The following is a 26,649-nucleotide window of genomic DNA, read 5'->3' on the forward strand; positions in this document are numbered from 1 at the left end:
TTGGCTAGCTGTGTCAGCTGGGACTTGTGGTGGCAGCAAGGGAGCCCGGACTCTGGCTATCTTCCTCTGGAGAGAACGTCTTGGTTGCTGAGGGCTTTCAGGGGCTCACGGGAGGCAGGTGGCCCCAAAGGAGCCGGGTGGATGGGCAGCGGAAGACCAAGGCAGGGCGCTGCAGGGCGGACAGGCCTGTAAACATAAGCCACGGCCACAGGGAATGGCCCAGGCCGTTCTCACCCTGGGTGTCCCTCCCGGGGCCCGGGCCCCGAGGCTGTCCAGGGCCGGGGAAGGGGCCGACGGAGCTGCCCTGGCTCGCGGGCCCCTCTCAGATCCCCTGCCACGGATCTGCACACAGCGAGGGCGTAGTCAGTCCCCAAGGGAATATGATGATGAAGGAAGAACGGCTGCTGGACAGCCCCGACGTGCACGGCTCTGAGTCCCGGTCGGAGGCAACTAGTTTGAGGGTGAGCTGGCAGGAGGGAGCAGAGAGCGAGCCCAGAAGGAGGAAAAGACAGTAAAGGGTGCTCTGTCTAGGTCACCTGTGTGGGCGACGGGACTCGGTGTCCCGAGGCAGGCTGAGCATCTTTGACAATGACCCACCGGGGATGGGAGAGGCATGCCCAGGGGACCCCCGGGCCTCACCCGAACTCCTGCGCCGCCCCTGTCCCTGAGCCACACTGAACAGGCTCTGAGGCTTAGCGGAGGCCCTGGAGGAAGAGCAGAGGACATGGACTGGGCCCCTGGGACGGGTCCTTGGGTGTCACCTGGGAGCGGAGGACACGGACCGGGCCCCTGGGACGGGTCCTTGGGTGTCACCTGGGAGCGCCCGCCGGCACTGGGTCAGCCCGAGAAGGCCGAGGGGAGGGCCTGCGTGGTGCAGAGCATCTTTCCGGTCACAACGCACCGATCGTGTTTAAATGCCCCCAGTAGCCTAGATGCGGGGACGGAGTCGATGCCCCCAAACGGGAATGATGCAGTGAGTACCTCAAAACACGCCACGCCAACCATGTCGTGAAAATTTCCCTTTCAGTCTTGACCAATGGCATGAGTCGGGCACTTGGGAACCTTACTCGTAGGACCGAGCAAGGACAAAGGCTCTGGTCTTCCTCTCCGGCCTATGGGCGCCTTTGCACGGCCTCTTCTGCCGAGCACGCACCGGTAGGAGGCCAAACGCCTACGTCTGTTCAATAAATAAAAACCAATTGCTGACATATCTGCTGTGTTTAGGGCATTTTTCTTCGTCCCTGCCTCATACAACGGAGGGGGAAACGGCAAGTTCCTCATTTATTTGACTGATTTTAGTTTTTAACAGGCCAACCAGCGCAGGGCTTTGACCCGGGTCTGCCTTTTGCTCATCGAGCCGCCCTGGCCCCGGTTCCGTCGTCCCGGGCGTCTGTGCGCAGAACCCCGGCTCTGCAAAGGTCGGGGCGGACGGGCTGGCGCTTCTTTCCTTCTGCGGGACTGCAGTTCTCCTCGTTAGGTTTGCTTTGCCGTGTGCGTGCCGTGTTCCCCCCACGTCGTCTCCATCGTGACAGGTGTCCTGACTGCCCACGCCGTGCGTGGAATGGCTCAGCCCTCCCTCCCCCCTGCGGCTGGCTCAGCCTCCGTCGCCGCGCATCCCGGGCCCGTGCAGAGACCTCTCCGTGTTCCCGAGGGGCCTCTGAGACCCCCGCGAGGGCCGCCTTTGCTCAGCCGCCCCGAGACCCGCTGCTTCCTGTTTCCACACCTCAACCCATCTGGGAAGGAGTCGCAGTGAGGCCTCCACCTCTGGGGACGCCGCTGTGGAAAAGCGCTGAGTTTCGCTGCAAGGGGACCGCTGCGGTCCTGGTTGGGGACATCCCGCTGCGTCCGCGTCACAGGCCTGTCCCGTGGCAGGGAGGCAGGGAGGCTCCTAAGGCCCGGCCTAAACGCCGCTTCAGTTCAAACCACGAACGGGGAGCCCGTGCTTCCCTCCCGCACCTCATCGCAATTCATGGTTTCTCTCCCTGGGCCCCTTCCCACCCCATGACTGTGCTGATCTTGGTCCACGTGGAATTCCAGTTCGCTGTGGGTGTGCTCACCCCTCCTGCGGGGCCACCAGCTCCTTCGCCGAGTGGGGGCCGGGAATCCTCCCACCGTCAGCTCTTTCTCCAACTCGGAGCTGCGTGTGTCTGAGTGACTGACAGGAGCTAATGGCCCCGCTGCAGACCGCAGGGCCCGTGGCACACGGACACCCGTGTCTCCAGCCTCCCCTTCCTCTGAGTCCCGCTGGCCACCTCTCCCGCGCTTGGGCCACACAGCTTTCCCTTTTGGGGTGACGGTCTGTGGTAGATCCCCACCTCGGGGGAACCCCAAGCTCCCACCTAAGTGACCTGCTGATGCTCGGCCACCGGGGAACCGGGTGTGAAAATCACCATGTTCCAGGAGAGCCCTTCCCAGAGCAAATGTTCTGCTGAAAACCACTGGGAAGTTACAGTTTACACATTGAATCTTCCTTGTGTGTGAGAATTGCTTTAATTAAAGATATTTTATTGCTTTTATTGTATTACAGAAGTAGTGTTCATCGTGGCAACGTTGAGCCTTGCAGTCAGCCACCAACGCACACACCATCCCACCCACCATGGTGACATCAACCCTTAACACCTTGGGGTATAACCATCTAAACCTGTGTGTGTGCGCACGTGCGTGTGCACCAGTGCTTCTATTCTCTGTGTAATAAAATCAAGATTCAATCCTTATTTTAAACATGCTGCAGGAACTTGCTATTTAAAGGAATTCTAAAGTAATTCCTTTCAGGATATGAATAATTCCTCTAGGATTTATTGGTCCCATGGGGTCAGGGGAAATCTGAAGTTATAAACTGTTTATGGTTGGGGGTGTCTAGGTTTGAAAATCTTTGAAAATTTCTATTTCTGTCCTGCCTCCATATCCATGCATCCATGTAGACTTCCATCCATCCCTCCATCCATCCATCCATCCCTCCCTCCATCCATCCATCCATCCACCCATCCTTCCATCCATCCATCCATCCATCCATCCTTCTGTTCATTCATCCATCCTTCCATCCACCCAATCTTCCTTCTTTCCTTCCTTCCTTCCTTCCTTCCTTCCTTCCTTCCTTCCTTCCTTCCTTCCATCCATCCTTCCATCCACCCAACTTTCCATCCATCCATCCATCCATCCATCCATCCATCCATCCATCATCTATTAGCCTGTTATATACATATATATTTTTTTAATTTTTATTTATTTATGATAGTCACAGAGAGAGAGAGAGAGAGAGAGAGAGAGGCAGAGACACAGGCAGAGGGAGAAGCAGGCTCCATGCACCGGGAGCCCGACGTGGGATTCGATCCCAGGTCTCCAGGATCGCACCCTGGGCCAAAGGCAGGCGCTAAACCACTGTGCCACCCAGGGATCCCCTGTTATATATTTTTTAATTGAGTGTTGAGAGACTGACATGAAGAGACAGGCCGGGAACAGGGCTGGGCTGACGGGAGTGCCCTCTGCAGGGAGCCTCGCACACTCAGTGCCACATATTTATGGTGTTCCCCAAGGACTGGATTACACCAGGAGAGATGGACAAATTAAAAATACTCCGCAGTGTGGAGCGGACTAGCTGAAGATGAGCATCTTCTCTCTTTTATTATTTATTTTTTAAAAAGATTTTATTTATTTACTCATGAGAAACAGAGAGAGAGAGAGGTAGAGACACAGGCAGAGGGAGGAGCAGGCTCCATGCAGGGAGACTCGACCCTGGGTCTCCAGGATCACACCCTGGGCCGAAGGCAGCGCTAAACCGCTGAGCCACCGGGGTCGCCCTCACTATAGGTTTTTAAAGAGTCCGTCCGTCCATCCATCCGCCCACCCTCTCTCTATCTTTTGGCTTTCATTGGGTTTTGTAACTGTATAAAAATATTATGCTGTGCGTAATCTTTTGGGACTTACCTTTTTCAACCAATAGGTGATAAGATGAAGTTCATTTGTTTTATGTGAACGTCCAACCTGAGAGTCCGTGGCAAAGTGTTTCCGGCGAGGTTGTGCCAGTTTACGTGGAGCGTGTGATCCACATCCTAACACCTGGTATCGTCAGACGTTCACCTCGTTGGTCGTGATCATTATGGACTCGGTCTGCCCTCCCGTTATCACTCGTGACGCCGAACACGTCGCCAGTGTTTACCGGCCACATTTTTTGTGGTTCTTGTCTTCCGTCCTTTTTCCCATCATATCACCTGTGCTTTCCCTACTGATTTCTACGAGTTCCTTGTACGTGCTCGATATTAATCCCTTAATGGAGGCATTTTCCGAGCCTCTTTTCACTTTCTTTATAGGGCTCTTGATAAACAAAGGCTCTTTATCATACTTGGTCACAATCCTCCATCTGCTCTCTCATCGTTACCATTCTTGGAGGGTCATTTAAGAAATCCTTCCCGACTTCACAATCTGAACGATGTCATCCTTATTTTCTAGGGCTATCACTTATTGATAAGAATATTACTTGTCACTCACCCTCTTAAAAAAAAAAAATCAAGTGCAGGGAACAAATCTGATTTTTGTTGGGTCTCTGCTGGTTGGTGGCATATTAGACCCGGCGTCGAGTCATGTTCTGTGACTCGACAGACATTTTCATGCTCCGCCGCTCTTTGTCATCTCAAAGGGGTCACTGCTGGTGTTGTTTTGAGACTTGAAAGACTCATGTTGTGTCTGCAGGCACAAGAGGGGGCAGGTCTTTCCTAAGGGTCCTGGGTTATCCATGCATTTCAGGGCCCTGGCAAAGGCTCTTCCCGGCAAAGGCAGGCAGGGGGGCCTGGGGGCAGCAGCCCCACCACGTGGCCAGGCTGAAGTTCCCCCAAGCGCTGGGCCGCCGCCACCGCGCCACCACTCACTGCACAGAAAGCCCAAGTGTTCTCAAGCTGGACACGTGTGTGCATACACACGGGGAACAGCGGCACCGAGCCTCTTGCCGCTTCTTATCCGGAAAAAGCGGGGTGGGGGGGTGCACCCTCCGAAACGCCGGCCACCGGATGCCCGATGCCATCGGATATGGGGATGAGCCCGTGCGGGGGAAGCGGCCCCAAAACAAGCAGCAATCACAGCCCCTCAGCCACGAGCTCAGGGTGGCTCACCTTGGTACGTCCCCACCGAGGCCAGTGCCCGTCCGTCAGAGGGAGCCGTTTTCTGGGTCAGAGCAGTAGCTAGGAACGTGGGGTTGACGTAGAGCTGAGACTCTGAAGGCCACTGCCTTGGTCACGTCACCGCAGGCCTTCCCGCGAGGCCTCCCCCAAAACGCTGCCCGGAGGACACGCGCGGGCCAGTGCTCCCCGGCGTCTGGGGTGTGGCCCACCCTCCCCAACAAGCCTGCTCCCCTCACCTCCTTCCCGCCTCCTCCACCCTCCCACCCACTCTCCCCCTGCCATCCCTTCCCTCCTCCCCTCTCCTGCCTCCTCACCCTGGGTTTGGTGTTATTTGCAGTGATCTCCCCCCCACCCCCCGCCCCGCCAACCCCTTCCAGTCCACCGGGTGGTCTTCACAGCAGTCCCCCTTCTCATATCAAAACATTCAAATTTGTCCTCGTGCACGAGCCCCTGTCTGTCGTGGCCTGGGACCAAAATCCAAAGGAAAAGGTGGTTCGGTGCTGGGTCCAATGCTGCAGTTTCCATTTTGGGTGGGTGCGTGTTCCCCTGGCTTAGACACATCCCATAAAGTTCAGTGCGGCCTGCCCCTTCTTGGTGGTCGCCCCGGGGTGCCGCAGGAGGGACCTCAGGGAGCCCGTGTGGGGGTCCGTGTCAATCTGCTCGTGGGTGCACAGCTGCAACTGCACGTCTCCTTCCTTTGAGTCCAGGGCATGTGGTCCGGGGGGTCCACGGTCAGAGGGATTTGCTTCTGCCCCTCATGGACCCCACAGGGCCTTGCTCTGTCCTCCGCTGGCCTCTGTTGGGGGGTGTGAAGCGCAGCCTCACTCGTGGCTTCCTGCACGTCCTCGGTCTTGAGGGGACGACGGGGCTTGCTCCTCCGAGTGAGGGGCAGCCCTCTGTGCAAGAGCAGGCCTCGCAGAGCGGCCCCGGAGCCCGGCTGCTGGCTCTCTCCCATCACCTTCCGCCTTGATGGGTGCTGATCGGCAACAGGGGGTGTGAGCAACTTGCTGTATCTGCAGAAACAGCAGACGCGGGGTGGTCTCCCCACGGCCTCGCTGGGCATCAGCTCCTCCCTGGGGTCTCTGCATCCCGCAGGGGGGACGGCAGGACCTTGGGGGCCGGGGACTGGCTGGATGGCGGGGCGCCCCCCACCGCGGCCTGAGGGCACTTCCGGCACCGCCCCACATGGGGCGCGCTGTGCACAGGACACTTGGGCCCTGCGGAGCCTCCAGGCCGCAGCCAGTCCTCCCTGGAGGACACGAGGGCGCCCAGGACCTTGCCTGGGCCTGGAAGTCACGCCAACGCCTGCTGTGCGCCACGCAGGGGCCACAGCTAGCTCCATGGCCCCACGTGCCACGGGATGCGGGGTGACGAGCAACATCCAGCACAAACACACCTGCTTAGAAACTGGCTGGGTGAGCCGAGCCAGTGGGTTCCGGCTAATGCCAGCCCGTCGCGGACTGAGGAGCGGCCCCCAGGCCACGCCGGTTTCCTTAGGACGCCTGGCACCTGCCCACCCGCGCGTCTCCTAGAGGCTCGAAGCCACCTCTCCGTGCACGACGAAGGAGCACCCCTCGCGCCCCGAGTTCCCTTCTCAAACTAGCAGCACACCCGGGAGCAGTAAATACCCAGATGCGCGACTGTGTCCCCCAAGGGGGCAAATGCACAGCACAGTTACCCCGAGCAAAGGGGCAGCGCTCCCGACTTTAGGTCCCACCTCCTCCCGGAGCCCTTCTCTCCTCCTAAACCCGGGCTGGGGGCTCCTCTTGCTCCTGCCCGTGGGGCGCCCTGCGCTCGAGGAGGCTGGGGGGCAGCTCCCTGCGGCGTCGCACAGCGGGCACGGCGGCGCTCGCCAGGCTCCCGGGCTCGCCATCCATACATGCCCGCAGAAGCGTTACTTCAAAGTCGTTTTTTTATTCAACTGTTATCCAGCAGGTATACAATACGGTGTATAAACAAGCGTCTGACCTTGTTTCCAATCTTTATTTAAAAATAAATATTATTGACAGTGGATTTTAATTATGATAAGATGTATCTCTTTTTTTCTTTTTTTTTAAATCAAAACGTCTCAAAAGAAATAACTTACTTTAATAAAAAAAAAAAAGGAAAAGCCCCCAAAAGAAAAGAGTAAATAAAAAAAAAATTCCTAAACACAAATAATCTACTAAAAATAGTTTTGCTTTGTCAGAAAGACCTCTGACCCAACTTTTTTTTTTTTTTTTTTTTTTTTTTTTTTTTTTTTTTTTACATAGTATCCTAAAGATAACTGCTCAACAGTTCGTGCAAAATGAAGACCTGGAGGAAAAGTTTAGAAAAGAAAAAATACATTGAAGTAGAGAAATCACTGGTCCCATGCAGGCCGCATGGTCCAAACTCCATCTTATTTGGGAACTGGATGCGTGATTCTAGGTGTTGTACGTGTGTGCGACCTCCCCCAAAATGTGACTGGGTAACTGTCCCCGTGGACCTTGTCATGCTTCCCCCAGGCTCCCGGCGGCGTCCGAGGCGGCGTCCGTCGCGGGCGTGGGCGGGGCCGTGCCCGTCAGTGCCCCAGCAGCAGGCGCAGGAACTTGTGCAGAGCTAGCAGGAGCAGGGACAGGAGGGGGTCTGTGGCGGAGCTGGGGCCCGTGCCTGCAGGGGACGAGACAACGGGCGCCGTTAACACCGGATCCGCGAGCCGAGCCGCGGGGAGAAGCCGCTGGGCGCCCTGCGACGTGCCTGTAGGGGGGCCGCGGTCAGAGGCGAGGCGGCCTGGCCTGCGCGGGATTGCAGTCCTCGAGCCCAAGTTACTTGAGCGAAATGACAAGACGACGCGCTTCCTCCCCCAACGCTCCCCTCGGCGTGTGCTGGAACGTGGCCGGGCACTGGCGGCCCAGATCCCCCTCCTCCGGGGAGCCTCCGTCCTTGCACACGACTGAAGCCCTCCAACCCCGGCCGCAACCTCACAAGTGCCGTCTTGGGCATCCTGTGTTCCGGAGCCTTCCTCCCGTGGGCTGTCGGCGGGGCCTCGGGGTCAAGGTGGGGCGCTCGGAGATCTCTGGCTCGGGGAGGCGAGGGGTCAGGTCCTGGAGGATGGAGGGCCACCCCCAGCGGTGCCCTCCCCGGGCGGCCGGTCAGCAGGCCTGCGGTGCAACCTGCGGAGCCCCAGGCCTCACCCGGGAAGCGGGTGCTCCAGGGTCCTGAGAGGAGCCGGTGGGGGACGCAGCGCCCCAGCCCCGGGGAGGTGACCGCAGTGCGCTCGGGGCCGGGCTACACGCGCGAACGCGGCCTCTGGCCCGCCCTGTCCACCTGCACCACGCGGAGGCCTCTCCCCTCCCTTGGCTCGGGCAGCTGGGCCGGGGCTCCCGGCCCGGGGGAGACACGCAGGACGCCGTCCCCCGAGCCTCGCGGATGGGACTCCCGCTGAGGCCGCCCCTATGCAGCCGCCCCGACAGGCTGGGCCCGAGCCCACGACCTCCCTGTGGCTCCCAGTCATGTGTGCAAGGGCTTTCCCCCGACCCCGAGTCCCTCAGGCTCCCGCAGCAGAGTGTCCTGGGCCCCAGGGTCCCTCCGTGCAAGGGACGCGGATAAGGATCCAGGGGCCGCTCCTGCCGCAGACTCCAGATTCCACCTGCGGGTTCTGGGAAGCTCGGGCTGCGCTCAGGTGTCTGAGTGGGAAGGGGTGGGTGGAGGCGCTTCGGTCTGCCCCCCCCCCCCCGAACCCCGAGGCAGTGCTCTCGAGCTCACGGAGATGCAGGGAAGCACCAGGAGCGCCTCCCTCTCAGCCACTGATCCCGCGCCCACAGCCCTCCTGGACCCCTGCGGCCCGGATGTGCCTCTTGCGTCCCCGAGGAGGACCACGGGGGGGACGTCAGTCCAAGGGTCCGGGTCCCCCTTCGCTGCTTTTCCAGTCACACATCACAAGGGACGAAGGTGGACGCCGCTGCGTGGCCGGGTGCCTGGACTCGGGCACAGGGATCAGGGGCGCGGCTGGGTCAGCGCTGCCCCCGGGCGCCCAGGGCTCGCGTGGCCGGACGGGCCTCCAGGCCTCCAGGCCTCCTGGCTCAGGTGTGACCCTGACCCTCGTGTGGCACAGGGACAGCGCGGGAGGCGCAGGAGAGCAGGTGCCGAGCAGTGCCGCGGTGACCGAGCCGGGGACCCGCGGGCACGGGACGGGCAGGGGAATCCCAGCTGGCCTCCACGTTCTACTGCCGGCCTTGCCCGGCGTCACGCAGGGTTGTAAGATCGACCGAGACTCCGTAGAGACCCTGGGTTAGAGCCAGCCCCTGCCGCGCCGTGCTGGGCCCGGGTGAGCAGAGGGCGCTGGCCGGGCACACGGTGGCCCGAGGGCCACGCTGGGGGCAGGTGCCTGGCGTCTCTGCCGACGACATCTCGGGGGCACAGCCAGGGTTGGCTCCCGGGTGGCACCTCATCTCCCCCCTGCCCAGCCTCCCAGAGAGGGGCGGAGGGCGGGCACCGGGACGGAGGCGAGACCCCGGGCAGCACCTTGACCTCTGTGGGGCGCCCGCCCTGCCCACTCCCTGCGGGGAGCACGCGCCGGGGGGGGTCACAGCTCGGGGGCCCGGTGAGGCCCGACCACAGTGGGAGATGGCCACGATGGCCACCACCTCCTCCCCTCGCCCCTGCGGCCCCAGCGCCCACTCCTCCTCCCCTCGCCCCTGTAGCCCCGGTGCCCACACCTCCTCCCCTCACACCTGCGGCCCCAGTGCCCACACCTCCTCCCCTCACCCCTGTGACCCAGGCGCCCACACCTCCTCCCCTCGCCCCTGCGACCCCAGCGCCCACACCTCCTCCCCTCACCCCTGCGACCCCAGTGCCCACACCTCCTCCCCTCACTCCTGCGACCCAGGGGCCCACACCTCCTCCCCTCCTGCAACCCCAGTGCCCACTCTTCCTCCCCTCACCCCTGTGACCCAGGCGCCCACACCTGCTCCCCTCACCCCTGCGACCCCGCAGCCACACCCTCTGGCCGTGTCCCACCACACTGACTCCCGCCTTGCTCACGTGACTTGCCGAGGTCAATGAATACCATCGAGGGTCTGGCAGACAAAGGCTGGGAACCTACTGCACACAGAGCTTGCCCTTCCCCTGGGCCTCTTGGGGGCCACCGCCCGTGAACGAGCCGGGCCAGCCCGCCTGCCGCGGGACAGAAGCCACGAGACGTCCGGCAGAAGCCCCTCCAGTCCAGATGGCCGTCGGCGAGAGGGCAGCTGTCCCCAGCGGCACGCGCGAGCCCAGACGACACGGGCGACGGGCTGCCCACCCGACGGGCTGGATCGTGAGCTGAAGGAAAGCTTCCCGTACCACAGCAAAGCCACCGAGTTGGAGTCCCTGCTGCCCAATCACGGAAACGACAGTGACTCCCACGGAGTCGGCTGCTTTGCGGACAGACGTTACTGCAAAGGGTAACACGGCGACTTTTCCGAGAAGTGCTGAAGACCAGCGTGGGGCATTGTCGTCCTCTCAAGGAGAAAATTTCCCAAGATAGAAAAGGTGGGGAAAGTAATCTCCCCAACCGTTTTTTTTTTTTAAAGACTTAATTTATTTATCCGAGAGGGAGGGAGGGAGCGCACAAGCAGGTGGAGGGCACAGGGAGAGGGAGAAGCAGATGCCCATGGGGCTCGATCCCAGGACCCCGAGGTTGCGACCTGAGCCAAGGGCAGATGCTTCACCGACTGAGCCCCCCAGGCGCCCCTCCCCAACCATGTCTTACAAGACAGACACACATCGCTGGGCCCCTGGTGGGAGAAGGACCTGGGTGTGGGGACCTCTGGCCAATCTCTCCCTGGCTTCCAGGCGAACCAGGTCACAGCAGGCAAGACTGACTTCAGGTGGCCCTGCAGGAAGGGGCCTTGACGCCGGAAGGGGCCCAGGGGTCTGGGAGCCCAGGGTCCCCTCCCCCAGGGCCGGCTCCTCGGAGGGACCCGCTGAGCCTGTGGCTGCTGGGCCCCTAGGCACTGCCACCCTAGGCCCTGTCCGTGCCGAGTAACTGCAGCAGCGGGTCTGCCCCCCTGCTCCGGGGTCACCCGACCCTCCAGGGCAGGGCTGGGGGTGGGGGCGTGGGCTCAGCAGAGGTTGGACCTCCGGGCCTGGGTGCTAACGGTCCCTGTGCCCACGTCCTCCCCTCCCGACAGTGGCAGGAACGGCGCTGGCACGTGCAGCGGCTCATGCGTCGTGATTAAGCTGGCAAGTCGGGCTGAGAACCAGGCGGGAAAGCCCGAGGCGAGGGAGGCCGTCTGCCGGAAGAGAGGCTGATTCCGCCTGTCACGGTCGAGTCTCACCGCTCTGCTAATCATTCGGGAAGAAACGAAAGCTGCTCTTGCTCCGCGAATAATAGCTTTGAGCACCGAGACGGTGAGCAAGGGGAGACACCCGCTGGAGCCGCTTGAGCGGCTCCCAGGGGGCACGGCGGGCACCCAGCGCCCGGGGCGCGGCCGGAAGGCCCTTGTGCCCACTGACGCTCCACGCACGATGCCGAAGGCCGCGTGTCTGAAACAACCTGGAACCTCTGGGGCCGTTGGAGGCCTCACGATCGAAGCGGAGGAGGAGGTTTAGCTTGGGTCGCCCTCTGGGATGGTGGCCGCGTCCACGCTGTCTGGAGGCTGCCCCCTGAGTCAGGTTCCTGGGGGGTGCGTGTCTGCGGGGGATCCAGCAGGTCACCCCCGGTGAGTCCCCGACTCCCATGGGTGCAGCAGCACCGGGAGGCCGCCCCCCACTGCAGGCGCCAGGAGCAGCAGCTGTGCCGGGGGCACAGACGGCTCCGCGGCCTGGTGGGGTCCGTAGCACCCGCCCTGCTGGCCGTGGGCGGAGGGAGCTGTGGGCCCCTGGGGGCCTGGCTGCTGCAGCGGCGGAGCTGCCCTGGGTCAGGCTTGGCCAACGATGCCCCCGCGGCCCTTGCTGCCTGCACACTTTTTGTCTTCTGCTATAGATTAAAACCTAAAATTTAATTCAGGTTTGCAAAGAGCAAATAAAGTTCAGCTACGTGTGGAGCCTGACTCCTTATGCAACAGGGAACAGGCAGGTTCTGGCTCTCGGGGCCTGGGCCAAGGGGGGGTCACTCTGAGGGCTGACGGCGCAGGGCCCGGCCCCCGAGTCCCACTAGAATATTCACCGCTGAGCACAGGTGCCAGAGAGCGAGCCCAGTCTCCGTGGACAGAGCCGAGCCGCCGCTAGGCCTGGTGTCCCGACGTCAGGGCTGCGATGCGGGTCCTGAGGACAGTCCCCTCCCTCCGTCACCCAGAGCACAGCCGCATGAGTCTGTCCTGCCTTTTGTGCTGTCGTGACCCACTGCTGACACACGGGCTTCTGGGCTAGAAACGTGGGAGCCAAGAGGGTGCTGGGGACGAGGCCTTCGGGGCTGACGTGCAGAGCTGGGCCTCTCCCCTTCGGCTCTGCCTCCCCGGCCAGGGGGCCTGGCCCCCAAGAGGCAGCAGCTTGTGTGTGGCAGGTCGTGGCAGGTCGTGGCGGGCTGGCCTCCGACCTCCCCTTAGCCAGGGGACAGACGCTGTGTGGTGGGGCAGCCGGGCTGGCCTGGCCCCCACTCATGTCCCTACCTGCAGCCTGGGCCCCAGCGCACCCTGGGCCCGTGGCACCCCTCCAGCAGGTGGGGCGCCCTTGGCTCAGCCGGCCTCGCTCACCTCCACCACCCAGCCTGGCCTTCGGTGGCACCCGAGTTGGCAGCTGGGCGGCAGCCTCCAGGAGGCCGGGCCTTGACCCTGCCTGGGACCCTGCCGGGCACTCCCGGGGCGCCCAGGGCCGCCCTCTGCCCCCGCCCCCCGGGATGCCGCACGGGCCTCCCCCGAGGGGGCAGGTGCCGCCGTGCAAGGAGGCTGCTGCCCTCGGCGTTTTAACTAAAGCCTCCTCCCGGGTACTTACTCCCCGGGAGTCCATGCGGAGTCACCGGGCACCAACAGAACTGGACAGAATTAATCTTTGCCGTAAAATTAACGGGGGCTGGTAACCAGGGCAAAAGCTAGGCGCCACCCGAGCCTTGGGCTTTAAAGGAAGGCGAGACCTTCGGGAGGAAGGCTGGGCGCGGAGGCCGAGGCACAGGAGGGCGCAGGAGGGCACACTGGGTGCCCGGGGCCTGCCGACTGCCCTGCCGCCTGCCGCCCGGGCCCGGGCCAGGTCCGAACACAGGCTGCCCGGGGGCGGCCTCGGGTCCAGGCAGCGGAGGACCCAGCCCCCGAGCTGCTGGAGGCGGGCACGGTGGGCCCGAGGACGGCGGCGAGGCGGGCGGGCAGGCGGAGGCGCAGCCGTGGCCCGTTCGGCACGCCCTTCGGCACGGTGCCAGGGGCTGTTGTGTGTAGTCTGGGGACACGGGGATCGGAGACGTGCCGCGCGTCCTCGAGGCCGAGGGCTGCCGGGGGCGACAGGGCACCAGTTCGGCTCGAATGTCAGGGAAACGACGACGACGTTAAGCCCGTGTACGTCCCAAAGACCGCGCAGGACGTACTGACACTCAGACGCCTTCACTCGTTTGCCTGAAACTCAGTGAACCGGGCGTCCACGCCTCCTGTGCTAGACGCGGCCCTTCCAGGGCCCCGAGGGTGCACAGCAGAGCACCACCCCCCCCCCGGGCCCCCGCGCGACCTCGCAGGCCACGCCCCAGCCCCCAGCCCCCAGGGCTCCGTCCGCTCTAACCTGCGGGGCCCCTCCCAGACCTCCTGGCACCTGCAGGTGCCTCCCGGCCTCGCCAGCCGTGCCTGCCGCCCCCGACGGGCCCTCCGCGCTCAGGGCCCCCGGCTCCGCCTGGACGCTGCCCGCGCCCTCCGTTCCGGTTCTCCCCAGCTGCACTTGGGTGGCCGCGGGGGTGACCCTTCGACTCCGGCCTCCCGGCTCCCCCACCCGCACCCGGTGCAATGCTCATGAAGCACCGGCGGGGTGAACCAACGGAAGTGCCTCTCAGCCCGCGCCTCCGGGGTGCACCAGACCCCCAGCGGACGCTTCACGTTTGCAATCTCGTTTTTCATCCTCAAGCACAAGCCGGTGCCCGAGGCCCCTCGCCCTCACCCATCTGACCTTCCAGCCGCCCGACACCGAGCGCGGCCCTCGCCCAACTGCTCCTCCGGCTGACGTCACCGTTTCACGTTCACCTCCTCTCCGTTCTGATGCCCGCCGTCAAGACGTGTTTGCCTCCACTACGGTCACGTGCAGCAGCGTGGGCCGCCTGAAATGCCTCCCTCACGAGGCGGCGTCAGATTCAGACGAGAAACAGACACTTGCATCCTTCACGTAACTGGTACGTCTTCGTGTGACGTCATGGAGATATTTGGGCGATACCAGTAGCTTTTAGATCTTTGGAAGCAGTGGAACCCGCTTCTAAAGCCGATGGGGGCAACGGACGACCTCTCCGGGCCTCAAATGAGTGGACCCGGCCCTCCCTTGGGGGGCACCCTGGTCCCATTGAGTCGCACGTGTCCCCTCCACAGCCCTCCTGCCCTTGATCCGGAGCCCGCCCAGGTCCCGCTGGGCACCCAACGCCTGCTGCGCGGAGGCTGCACGGGGGCTTCCGGCCTCGGCCTCCCCGCCACGCCCGGAGGAGCCCACCTGGCCGTGGGAGGACGAGGGCGGCAGCTCCCGGGCGGCCCCGCCAGGACACGGCCGCTCGCCCGGGCCCGGACCCTTCTTTCCTGCTTTGCGCTGAAGCCTTTTCCTTAGAAACACAGTTTAACTGGAAAGGTTCACGCGTGTTAGCTGCCCAGGGGTGGCGCTCTGAAAGGTCTGCGGTGCGAGCTCCTTAAAGCCAGCGCAGGGGCACGGCCCACGACGTGTCACGCGCTGAGATACGGCACCGTGGCCTGGGACGCCGAGGGAATCCCCGCCCCGCGTGCCCGCTGCTACGCGGTCTCCGACGCGAATACGGCCGTGACCTGCCCACGTGCTGATGGGGATTCCGAGATGCTCGGACACTGTGTCCCCGTTACCTTCCACCTGGACGGAGCCGCCGAGCCTCGGTCGGGCTGCATTCGCCGGGCGCCCGCGTCCAGAAGCCGGAGGACCCCCCACCCCGGGCCTCCACCAGCATGTGGCGGCCGAGCCCCGGAGACGCTGAGCGTCGGGGCAGTGGGAGCGGCGGGGCCACTGCTCGCCCACTCTCACTGGGGCCTGGGCCTGAGAAGCAAGGGCGGGCGGGCACCGTGGACCACCAGGCTGAGCCGGGGCCACCCAGGGCCTCTGGCCAGGGAGGGACGATGGGCCTGCGGGGTCGGGGGGGCAGCTGCAGGGGGGCGCCCTGGGCACGGGGGCAGGTCAGCCTCCTCATCCTCAACCCACTGGAGTCCACGAGCACCCGCCTCCCCCTCCTGCCCCACCCACCCATCCACTCATCCTTCCTTCTCTCCCCCGCCACCCGCCCATTCACCTCCGTCCTTATAACCACCCTCACCTCCGCCCATCCTCCCTTCGCCCATCTGCTCCCCATGCTCCCATGCTATTGCCCTTGGGACAAAGCCCAAACTCCCGACTCTCTCATAGGCCTTATCGAGCCAGAGCTCTGAGCTACCCTTTACCTCAATTGCTCTCTGTGCCCTTTCTTGCCTGCTGCCCCAACCATAGTAACGTTTGGTCATGCCTTTGCTCTCCTCTGTTCTCTCCTGCCACAGGATCTTTGCACATGCCGTCCCTCCTTCCTGGAAGGCCTTCCCGCTCTCTTTACCGTCTGTCTTTACTCTTAGCCATCTTTCAGGCTGTGGCTCAGGTGTCATTCCCTCAGGGACCTTTTCCTGACCGGGTCAAGCCCCCCTATTCCTGGCTCCCGTAGCCCATGAGTCTCTCACATAGGGAAGTAATCTCCACTGCGCCCTGAACTCATTCTCAGAGGACTTCTTGCTCATCTGACCGCCATGACGAGACTGTGAGCTCCTCCCCGAGACGGGGCTGGGCCTACCCGATGCTCCGGGCAGCCCGGGGCTCCTTGGCTCTGGCCACAGCAGACCTAGCTGGCCCACAACCCCCGCTCAGAGTGAGCCACGACTCGGTGTCAGCTCTCCCTCCTTTGCATTTATTTAAAGATGCTTTATCTGTGCCAAGCGGCATTTGTGTGAGAATCAACTGCAATAAAACTTGCTCTAAGGGGAAGCACACTGTAGCTGGGGTTTCCTGACTCAAGGAGAACTGACCCCCTCCTGAGAGGAGCTGACGGGCAGGGGCCAGGGATCGGCCCAGCGTGGGGCTCCCTGTCTTTGGCGGACAGCTACTAAGAGTGGGTGGGCCTCTTCGGGGTGGGCCTGCCTGGGCTCCCGTGCTGGGTGGGGGCGGCTCCCATGGGGCAGGCGAGGGGCCAACAATGAGGGGCCTGGCCTTGTGGCCCTGCAAGCAGCCTGCTCAGGCTCCCAGCACCTCCCCGCAGCGGCCACTGACCCGAGCACCACGCAGCACCCTGGTCAGCAGGCATCTGGGGGGAGCGTGAGCATGAAAGGCAGCCGCGGGCGTTCGCGTGGAAGAGCCAGGGGAGGCCAGGCCCGGGGCGGCTCCACCTCGAGGGGGACCCGGGGCACCTCCTCCTGGGCCCCGGCCTGCTCCGGAGCAGGTGCTTCCTTCTGCTCCCTTCTCCCGTGAAGGGGCCCCTGCCTAGTGCTACGACCCCCAGGCTGTCCTCAGCCCTTGGCTTTGCGGCCACAAACGGGCGCTTCCTCCCATCGCCCTGGCCTCCCTGCCCACGCGGCCTGCACCACAGCGAGGGACGCAGGCGTATTGCGGGTGCACAGCGCGGCCTGTAGCAGGTGCACGGACGTGGTGGGCGTGAGAAACCAGGAGGAGCTTGTCCTTGCTCACCAAGGAGCTCCTAACTCACTGAAAACAGCCGCAGCCGGGCCAGGACTAGGACGACGCGTCCCCCCATTTCCTCCCCCCACCCCCCCGAGAAAGCACGCGGGGAGAAAAGGGACAAAACTAGCAGCCGGCCGAGCCGTTCGCAATCTGAAGGCGCTTTCTGTTCTGCAGCTCGGGGCTCCCTTCTATCACGCTCCGTGGTGCTCCTGGCATGGGCAGCGGGAGAAATGTCCCGGAGCGAGGCCTCAGGTCACAGGCCACGGAACGACCCCGGACGGTCAACGGCATTCGCCCAAGATGGGGACGAGAGGCAACATCTAAGCAGCACTGTGTTGGTGCCAGGCCCCGAGCTCCGCTCTGCCCGTGGATCCTCCATGGGACGGGCCCCACCCGCACGACGGCACACGTGGACGTCGGGGTGCAGGGCTCAGGATTCGAATCCAAGCAGCTGGACTCCCATGGAAGACGGGAAGCACGGAAGTCGCGAGGGTTAGGAGGGCACGTACCGCGCCGTCGCGGAGGCCGGGGCCGAGCGGGGCCCAGACCGGGCAGGCTGAACGGTGAGGAGCACTGGAAGTGCCAGGACGCAGGCGGCGAGGAAGACGTCCTCCCGACTTGCCCTTGGCCTCTTTGGGGTTTGCGCTTTGTCTCTCCCACCGCAGGGGGCAGCTCCCGGGGGAACCGGCCAGCCCACGTCCCCCGGGCTCGTCCTTGGCGCACGCGGGCGTCCAGCTGGGAGCACCCAGGCAGTGCCCTGTGCGTACTCGGCCTCCACGGACCTCGGGCGTCTCTCCCCAGGTGGCAGCCCTTCCGGCAGGGCGGTCCCTCCTGAGCTGGACGGAGCAGAGCCCGCAGGGTGGCCAGTGCGCGGATGGCAGGGGGGCACAGGCTTCCGGAATCTCTGCCTGGGCCCTGCGTCGTGCAGACCGGGGCCCCCCGAAACCAGTCACAGCAGCTTTGATACTTCGGTCCAGGGAGTGGTGACGCACAACACGGCAGCCGGGAACTGCCCGCGGGTCCTATCGCGGGGCGCACAGGGCTCATGTGACAGCCCAGCCCCTCGTTCAGATACCTGCATGGTGCGCTGCGCAGTAGCAGCCACGCCGCGGCCCGAGGAGCCCGAGCTGGTCCGGTGCCTTCCAACGCCCCCCGGGAGGGAAGTTTGTCAGCCTTGGAGGAGCAGGAGGGGACCAGCGGGTACAGGGGCCGGCCCGTCGGCCAGCCGGCGCCCTCCCCCTGCCCTTCCGTCAGACAGAGGGCAGCTTCCCAGGCCCGGGGGCGAGCTCCCGGGACGAGCCTGTGACCGTCAGCGAAGCCCGAGCGACAAAGGACAGCACCGTGTTGCTCCCCCTCCGGTGCCCCACAGACGTGTCGGGCCGGGCGGCATCTCCGGGAAGCTCAGGGGCTCAGGCCGCAGCGGGCACGGCCCATCAGCGTCGTGTTACAGAAGCGCTTGACCTCATTTATCCCCACAGACGCTCGGGGAATCCTTCGCATCCGGAGCTTTAGAAGCGTGCGCCTGGCGTCTTTGATGAGAAGCTCGTCGGTGGGCTCGGCTCCCGGTGACATTTGGAAAGGCTGGCTCTCCGCTCTCCCCGCGGGAGCTGCCGGCCCGGCTGGGGTCGGGGTCGGGGCTGGGGCCGGGGCCGGCTGTGTGATGGACAGAGGCTGGGCAGCAAGGCGGGCGACGTGTGTGTGGCACAGAAGCCGTGCTCAGTAAACTGTCGTCATTGCAGCCCGCAGGGGGGCTGATTTGTCCCTAACTTTGTCCCTTGTGGGGAGAGAGTGGCCACAGAGCCCGCCGGCTAACCACCCAGTGGGGGCGAAGGTCAGTCCCTGTGCTGTGACTTCCCCGAGGGCACAGGATGGGCCGTGGCTCCCAGCAGCTGGCCCAGGACCGACCAGAGCAGGAGGACAAAGCCCCGGGTGCCTCTTCCCGTCAGCAGCTGCACACGGCCTCCAGGAGGCCGCCTCGGATTGCTCCCGCTGGACAAGGGCTACCCCTCTGGGGCCTCCCGCCGCCGACACAGCCCGTGGTGGAGACGCTGCAGAGCGGGGTCCGCGGGTCCCGCTCACGGCCACCAAGCCCTGGCTGACGAGGGACGGCGGGCCCCATGGCCACTACTCACGCGCGGTGGCGGCCGCCGGAGAGGATGCGGGCATCCCCCGCCAGCGCTGAGGCTCAGCCGTTTTCCCTATGAAATCCCTCAACTTTCTCTTTGGGGATGCTCAGGGGGCCTCGCCCTCTCCTCCCCGGGACACATGTTGCCAGATTTATCTTCTCTTGCGTTACAATCCCTGCAGGGGGCTGCTTATGGGAGGCAATGTTGGGGTCCTCACGGGTCCGGGGCGTTGGGAACGCCAGGGGACTGTCGCCTGGCCCCACTGGCCCCGCTGGCCGCGTTCCCAGCCCCGCGGAGCTTCTCTCAGGCCACACGGGCACCATTTCCACCAGCTTCGTCGTCCACGGGGCCCCGGGTGGGGAGTGAGCACCTGCACCTTGTCCACTGCCCCCTCCGGCCATGGTTTGCAGTCGCCGTGGCGACACCCAAGGATGCTCCCCTCCGGCCCACCCAGGCCTTGGCTGTCATCCTCTCATTAGTCCCTGAGATATGGGGCCAGGGCTCCGCGGGCGCCAGGCAGGGCTTGGCCACATCGGGCGGCTCTCGGCAGGGCCCAGGGCGCCCCCGGAGCCGGAGCCTTGAGGCTAATTAGAGGGTCACGTGCCACAGAGCTGAGCCCCGTCCGTCCCCGTCCCTGTCCCCGCAGAGGGGGCCTCCTGCCAACCCGCAAGCCATTCAGGTGCAAACTGTTCTTGTGAGGCCCCACTTGGCTCCACCGCGGTGCCCGCCGGTGCCCTTCCCGATGAGAAGGCTTTGAGTGCAAGATGCTCTGTTTTGTTGTTTTTTTCCTCTCTCTCTCTCTCTCTTTTTTTTTTTCCTCTAGAAATGAAAATCAGCAACAAAGTGTTCATAAAAAAATAGGTCAGCGTTCAGATTAATTAGGAGCCAGATGTACGAGGACGTGGCTACGAAGGGGCCCGGTCTCCTGCGCTAGCTCCGCTGTGCTAATCCAGCCCGTGTTATTTTTAAGCACAAATATCAAAACGTCTCTTGACAAATGAGACGTGAAACGAATGAGTCTGTGCACACGAACTTTCAGCGCAAATACGGACGTGGCCGTGCTGGGCGCGTAAGGGGCGCAAGAAGGGTTTTCGGGGCTGGCCGGGCAGGAGCTGGAGGACAGGGATCCAAGTCAGTGGCCCCCTGGCCCCGGGCCTGGGCATCACTGAGGTTGCTTGCCTGACCAGCGGGCGGTGGGGGGGGGCACAGCGTGGTCTGGGACGCCTCCGGCTCTCTTCCGGGCGCAGAGACCGTGCCGGGGGCCGGGGCTGTCACTCTGAAGCGGCCACAGTGTCCACTTGCCCCAGGCCCAGAGCGGAGTGTCCCGGGGCCGGGCGGGCCGGGGTCCGTGCTCCCTCTGAGCGCTGGCTTAGCGCTTGGTGCCCCCCAGCCCCGCCGTCCAGCCGGTGCCCTTGCCCGAGGCGCTCGGGAGGGTCTGGCCAGTGACGGGCGCTGCCGGGAGCTGGGGGCAGCAGGAGAGTGAGGCCCGGGCGCCCAGCGGGCAGGGGGCGCTCAAGGCTCCCACGGCCACCCCCCTGGGGATTGGCTCCCACCCCTGGCTGGTGCCCTAGCCCTGCCCACACCCGGGGCCCTGCCTGGAAGCGCCGCCTGCCTTGCCAGGACCCTGCCTGGTGAGCGCTGACGACGCTCGTGCCGACCAGCAGCGGCGACGGTCCTTGCTGCTCCCCTGCCCTCGGGGCTGCGGGGACCCTGAGCGGGCAGGCCGGCTCCGAGGCCACTGTGTCACGCTCCCCGGCGGCTCTGGGCCCCAGGGAGGCTCAGGACTGCACGCTGCTCCCGGCACGGCCCTACGGGGTGGGGGGATCGGTGCCAGCGCCCGAAGCACCACCTCAGGCTTTGTCCCACCTGCAGCGCCAAACCCGGGTGGCCCTGGGCGGCGGGCAGCACGGGGCTTGTAGGACGGCAGGGGTCCCTCCTTGGGATCAAGGCACCGTGGTGGGCTCAGGGCGCCAGGGTCCCGGCCAGGGGGCGAGGGACAGTCAAGCAGAGTGAGCTTGCGGCCTCCGTCTCATCAACATCTTCCGTGAACGCTCCCAAGTTCACCCTCAAACATCTTTTTCATGGGACCCTTCGTTGGCCTCCACTGGAAGGGCACCGCGGGCTCCCTCGGCCGACCACTCGCCCCCCCGCCTGCTCGCCCCTGGCCAGAGCGGGGCGCCGTGGCCGCCCGGACCATAACGAACACATACACAGACACCCCCACTCCGAGCGCCCCCGAGGCCCGGGATTCCCACCCCACCTCCCAGGTTCCTGTCCACCTTCCAGATGAGGACACCCGCGCAGATGCCCCCACCTGCTGGAGGCGCGCTCACCGGCCTCCTGACTGCCCTGCCCGCCGCTCTGCTCACCGGCTCCGGACGGGGTTTCCTCGCTGGGTTTGTCCGGTTTGTGTCCCCAACGCCGCTGTCCAGCCAGTGGCCTACAAGCCAACGAGCACTTGCCCAGGAGCCCGACTGTGCTAGGCAGAGGCCGCTCCCTCCCCGCAGACTCCCGCTCCCCTTCCACCAAGAAGAGACAAGATGCGGGGTTGGGGTCAGCTCCGACTCTGTTTCCCCCCCTGCCTTGCATCTTTGTTGCACCACGTGACCCAGCTCCGGCCAAAAAGCGAGCGCGCAAGTAATATCTACCCCGTGTGGGCCTGGCTCTTGCTGCCTTGCCGTCCTCTACAAGGGCTTTTCTCTGAGCCGACGGACCCCCGCCCGAGTGATTCCAGGGGCCGATCTCTCAGGTTTCCAAGAACGACGCGTACAAGAGGTCAATTCATTGCACGCAACGCACGCCCTAGAGCATCAGGGCCCTGTTTCCTCGGGAAACTGGATCAGTCACTCTTCCCGTCACTCCCGGCTGCGTGTGGTGCCCGGCGTGGCCCTGGGGGCCACTTGTTGCAGACAATAGAGTGTGGGTCAGCCTGGGTCCCTGAATGAATTCAGGGAACACAACCCCCCCCCCAACAGCAGCACAAGATGTGACCCAGAAATAATACATTTGCACTGTGCAGAGCCGCTGGCATTTCAGGGTTTATCTGTCACGGCAGCCGGTGCTGTCTTGCGCTCACACACTCATTCGGGGAGAGAAAAGGCCGAGTCAGGTGCGGGAGGTCGGGGCTGTTAGGGGAGACGCCCTCCCCCGGTCGCAGCTCACCCACCTTCTCCCACAGCCTGGGGGGGACGCCTTGCGGGGGGGCTGCGGGGAGCCTAAGAGGGACGAGGCTGCACAGAGAGGCCCCCAGAGGGCCCTGTGACCGAGTGAGACACTGGACGGACGGGTCGGGTCTCGACTGTTGGGAGGCCTCAGACTCAGCCAGGGAGATAGGCTGGGGTGGCCGTCGCCTCACGCTCAGCAGGAGAGCCCGGGAGCCTGCATCCCGGATGAGCTCTGAACAGCTGGTGGGGAGCCTACGCTTGCAGGAGCATGAGCGTCGGGCGCGGTGCTGCGCCCCATCCCGCAGGCACGGTTACCCACGTCGCACAGTCCAGCCGTCTGGTGCTGCAAAGCCAGGAGAACCGGCCTCTCTGGGACTAAGCATCAAACCAGCCGGGGTGGGGGGCAGGGGGGAGGCTCAGAAAGGGAGTTCCCGACCTAAAATCAGACACGGGGGGTGATGGCTAGAGGTGGCCCGAGTCTGAGGCCCACCTTCGAGTGGGCAGAGGGAGTGGGGGAGGCCTTGGGAGGAGGTCCCGCCCCGCAGTAGACCTTGGCTCCCTCCACAAAGCCCCTCCTGCCCGGAGCGCCCGGCCTGGCAGTCAGCAGGTCCCCTCCCTGCGCTCTGACCCCCTCTTGCCTGCCCCCCTACGCCCCAGCCCCTGCAGCTCCCTGGGAGAGCAGGCGCTTGCCTCGGGGTGCCCTCCTGTCCGGGACAAGGCTCTGTCCTCTCCCCACCCGCGGAGAGGCCCAGGACCACTGTGGACGCAGCGAGGGAGCAGAGGCTCCCGGCCAGGCCGGCGCCCGCAGCCTTGCGCGAGGTCTCCGCGTTCCTGCCTCAGCCAGCAGACGCACGCCGCCGCCTTCTAACCAGCTCCTCCCGCCCTGGGCGCTAGTCCTCTGCCCTCTGGGCCCTGACGTCTCCGGGAGAAAACGGGCGGGTCCTCCAAGGTCAAGACAGGGCTCCCACACCGCGGGCGCCACTGCACCCAGGTCGGCACAGGGCGCCCCCGCCGCCTTCATAAGCGCTCGACTCCGCAAACAGCAGGAGGCAAGTGGGCCGCGCACTGCAGAAGGCCTGCCCCACGCGCACCCTGGGGCGCCAGCAACCCGCGGCCGAGCCACGCCATCCCCCCGCCAGGGCCCCCCACCTGCACCTGCCCTTACCTGAGCCGCGCCGGTGGCACAGAAGGGCCACCTGGCCCCGTAGCGGCGACGCTGAGGAGGCCGCTGCCGCGACGGTGGTGGTGGCTGCGTGGGCTGCGGAGGCGGCTGCCGCCTCGGGGACTCCCGGGCTCCGGGCGGCGGCGGGAGGACTTCCCGGGGGCGGGCTTTTGTCGCCGCGGCCGGGGTCGGAGGTGGCACGGCCCGCGGCGCCGGTGGCTCCCACGGTGTTGGCGTTCGCGGCGCTGGCGGGGCCGTGGCGGCGCGGGCCGCTGCTCTGCATGTGCGACACGGCCTCGGCGGCCTGCATGTTGGGCGGCGCGAAGCGTGAGAGCACGCGCAGCAGCGCCTGGGCCTTGTGCTCCTGCGTGTCGTCGTCACTGTAGTCGGACACGCGGCATTCATACACGCCCTCGTCCTGCCGCCGCACGGCCGACAGCCGCAGCCGGTGCGAGATGTCGTTGCCCTGGACGCGCACGGTCTGCAAGAAAGCAGGGGCAGGGGTCAGAGCTGGGAGCACAGGCGCCCCGCACCCTGCCGCTCCCCCCCGGCCTTGGGCCCCCGGGCGCAGCGCTCCAACACCTCCCGGCACATGTGCCCCTGGCCACCCGGTTTCCTTTCATTCTGTGCCTCCCCAGGGGCACGGGGCGCCCAGCCCTGACTGGCCCCTGGACGGCTCTACCCGTTGCGTCGTGTCCTTGTCCTCTTAAGTGGAGCACCATGCTGCACCCCCGCCCCCCCTTCTGCCTTGCAGAGCTGCGGAACCTGGGACCCATCCGTCCTCCCTCCCTTCTGCACCTTGGAGCAGTCCAGGCCGGCCTCCTGCAGCTAAGCACCCGCGTGTCCGCCCCGGGCCCCAGCCCAGCCCGCACATCTGCACCCTCGCTCCTTTACTCCGCGGCCACCCTGCTCCCCAGAGCACCCATCAATAAATACCTGCCCCCCAGCCCTTCGCAGCTAACCCTCTGCCCTCCTGAGACAGCGGCAGGTGGCGCTGAGGCTGCTGCTGGGTCCCCAAGGCCCCCCCACCTTGCAAGGCGCCTCCGCGGCAAGCACATGCTTTGGAGCCCTCCCCTCTGAACTGAGGCCCGGTGGTCACTGCCACGCTCCAGCTGGGAGAGCCCGGGCGCAAATCCCCGGAGTTTGGAGCCCCGCGACCCCTGACCACCCCGTTCCCCACTCCAGCCTACAAAATCCGGCGCCGGGACCCAAAACCCAGGCCGAGGAGAGGGCTGCGGCGGAGGGCGCCTCTTGGGTGCCGGGCGGCTGTGTGCCTGGGGGTGGGGGCGGGGGGGAGGCCCCTGGGTTGGCGGACAGGTCACCGCCTGCTCGGGGGCAGCGCGCTCTAGTTGCTGGGAGATGAGCCAGCAGAGGACGGGACGCGACCGCAGGGCCCTGAGCGCTCCCGCCGGACCGAGGAGAGTTTTGCAGGTGAGCACCGAACCGCACGGGGGAAGGCGACTCAAGCCCGAGACCCTTGTTTGCACAAAAGCGAACCCATTCGGCTCGCGGCGACAGATGGCGCCCCGACCCGCCAAGCAACCAGCAATGCGGGGCTGCGAGCGCGGCCCTACGAGCGGGTGCCCAGCCTAGGAGGAGGAAGGTGTGGGGCGCAAAGTGGCCAGAAGGGGTCTCCCGCGGCCCGCGCTGGGCTCCACACTTACGCTGATTTTAGTTGCATCCTTATTTGTTACCTAAAATGCAAAAAGGGAGAGAGACACATTAGGCTCTCGGCCTTCAGGCTCCGGGAACTCAGACGCGCCTCCGGCAAGGGGCCTCTCCGCGGGCGGGCTGGGGCTCCACACGGCTCGGGATGCGGCCGGGCTGAGCGGGGCATGGAGGACGTGAGGATTTCCTGGAGTTTTACCCGGAAGGAAGGAAGCAGGGCTTGGACTAGCGCGGTGCCTGGCCGAGGAGGGGCCGCCCCGGCACACCTGCCGGCCAAGAGAACAGGCTGGATTGCCACCGGGGTGGGAAAAGGCTCGTCTCCCTGCCCCGGAGCGTCCTCATTCCCCGCCGTGTGTCTCTAACCCCCCGTGGAAAGCTGGATGGAGGGTCCGGTGTATCTGGACAGGACGCAGAGGGAGACGTGAGCAGTAACTCTGGGTGGGACCCCGGGGAGAGGTTGGTGTGTGTGCGCGTGTCAGAGTGTATGTGGGACGCTGGCTTAGGAGGCGGACAGACAGTGGGGGCCTTCCCTCCCACCCCGTGGGGGCTGGGGGTGCTCCGGCAGCCTCTGGATCCCGGCCCAGGGAGCTTAACTCCTCGGCCCCGTGCCCTGGGGACGTCCGAGTAGCAGAGGGCAGGGAAGGCCTGGCCCCACGGAGCGGTCTCCTTTCCCGGCCCGGCTCCCAGCGGACTGGGGCCGCCGAGAGCAGGCGCGGGCCCGCTGGAAGAGGGAACTGCGAGGCTGCAGTTCGCGAGGTTTTAAGGGAAAGGAGAAGGGACCGGGTTGCGAGGATTTGTGCTGCCTTGAAGGTGCGGCGGGGAAGGGGAGGGTGGGAGGGGGCTGCTCCTCGGGGGCGCCCCCAGCCGGCCTGGGCGCCCCGTGCGGGCTGTGCGGGCGCGCGAGGGCTGCGGGTTACCTTGCTCCGGGCGCCGGGCACGCTGAGCGCCAGCTCGTGCAGCAGCTCCCGGGGCGGCTCCTTGAGGTACCACCACTGGATCTCCAGCGAGTACGAGGTGGCTCCGCTGGCCCGGAAGGCGCAGGGCATCTCGATGTCGTCTCCCTCCCGGACTGTCACATCTTGGGGGACTTCGGTAAACGTAGCTGCGGGCGGGGAAGAGAGGCGTGACCGGGCGCGGGGCGGGGGGCCTGGGCTGGGCGCGGCGGGGCCCGCGTGCTCGCCCCCCGCCCCCTCCCCGGGGCGGCCCGGGCGCCGGCAAAGTTGGGGGGAGGCCGGCGGGCGCCGCAGGGGCGGGGCGGGGCGGGGCGGGGCGGGGACCCCCCGCGGGGCCCTCGCGCCCCCGCCCGCGACCCCCGGCGACCCCGCAGGCCGGCGCAGGCGGGGTCCGCAGCTCACCGTGGGCCGCGCAGAGCAGCAGCGCGTGCAGCAGCAGCAGCGGCGGCGGCAGGTGTCCGAGGGCGCAGGGCCGGCTCCGCTGTTCCATCTCCCGGGGGCGCGCGCTGGGCTCCCGCTCGCTCCGGCTAGGGCGCCTCGGAGCCTGCCATGCCCGCGGCCCCCGCCCCCGCCCCCGCCCCTCCCCGCCCCGCCCGGCCGCCAATCAGCCCCGCGCGCTCGCCGCTCGCCGCTCGCCCGGAGGCTCGGGGCCCGGGGGCTCGGGGCGCGGGGCGCGGGGGCCCGGGGGCGGCGGGC

At 65.3% G+C, this 26,649-nt stretch overlaps 1 protein-coding gene across 2 annotated transcripts; it reads right to left on the reverse strand.

The window, feature by feature from the left end:
- Positions 1 to 7,009: 7,009 nt before the first annotated feature.
- VSTM2B (V-set and transmembrane domain containing 2B) lies at positions 7,010 to 26,485 on the reverse strand. Of its 2 annotated transcripts, XM_038525680.1 has the most exons (5): positions 26,356 to 26,485; positions 25,918 to 26,102; positions 24,997 to 25,026; positions 23,336 to 23,813; positions 7,010 to 7,742 (listed from the first exon to the last, which is right to left on the reverse strand). In XM_038525680.1, the coding sequence occupies exons 1-5, from the start codon at positions 26,441 to 26,443 to the stop codon at positions 7,654 to 7,656; spliced, it is 870 nt and encodes a 289-aa protein (XP_038381608.1). In that variant the 5' UTR covers positions 26,444 to 26,485; the 3' UTR covers positions 7,010 to 7,653. The 2 variants fall into 2 exon arrangements, with proteins under 2 accessions (XP_038381608.1, XP_038381609.1); XM_038525681.1 differs by lacking the exon at positions 24,997 to 25,026.
- Positions 26,486 to 26,649: the final 164 nt, after the last annotated feature.

The sequence above is a fragment of the Canis lupus genome, chromosome 1 (genome assembly GCF_011100685.1).
Source record: "Canis lupus familiaris isolate Mischka breed German Shepherd chromosome 1, alternate assembly UU_Cfam_GSD_1.0, whole genome shotgun sequence".
NCBI classification, from domain to species: domain Eukaryota; kingdom Metazoa; phylum Chordata; class Mammalia; order Carnivora; family Canidae; genus Canis; species Canis lupus.

Bases quoted from the DNA above. Each gene is read 5' to 3' on its own strand.
- VSTM2B (XM_038525680.1), bottom strand. From the start codon at position 26,443: ATGGAACAGCGGAGCCGGCCCTGCGCCCTCGGACACCTGCCGCCGCCG. The intron at 23,814-24,996 runs GTAAGTGTGGAG...GCTTTCTTGCAG, and splicing joins AGGATGCAACTAAAATCAGC to ACCGTGCGCGTCCAGGGCAA. The intron at 7,743-23,335 runs GTAAGGGCAGGT...CGTCCCCTGCAG, and splicing joins GTGCCACCGGCGCGGCTCAG to GCACGGGCCCCAGCTCCGCC.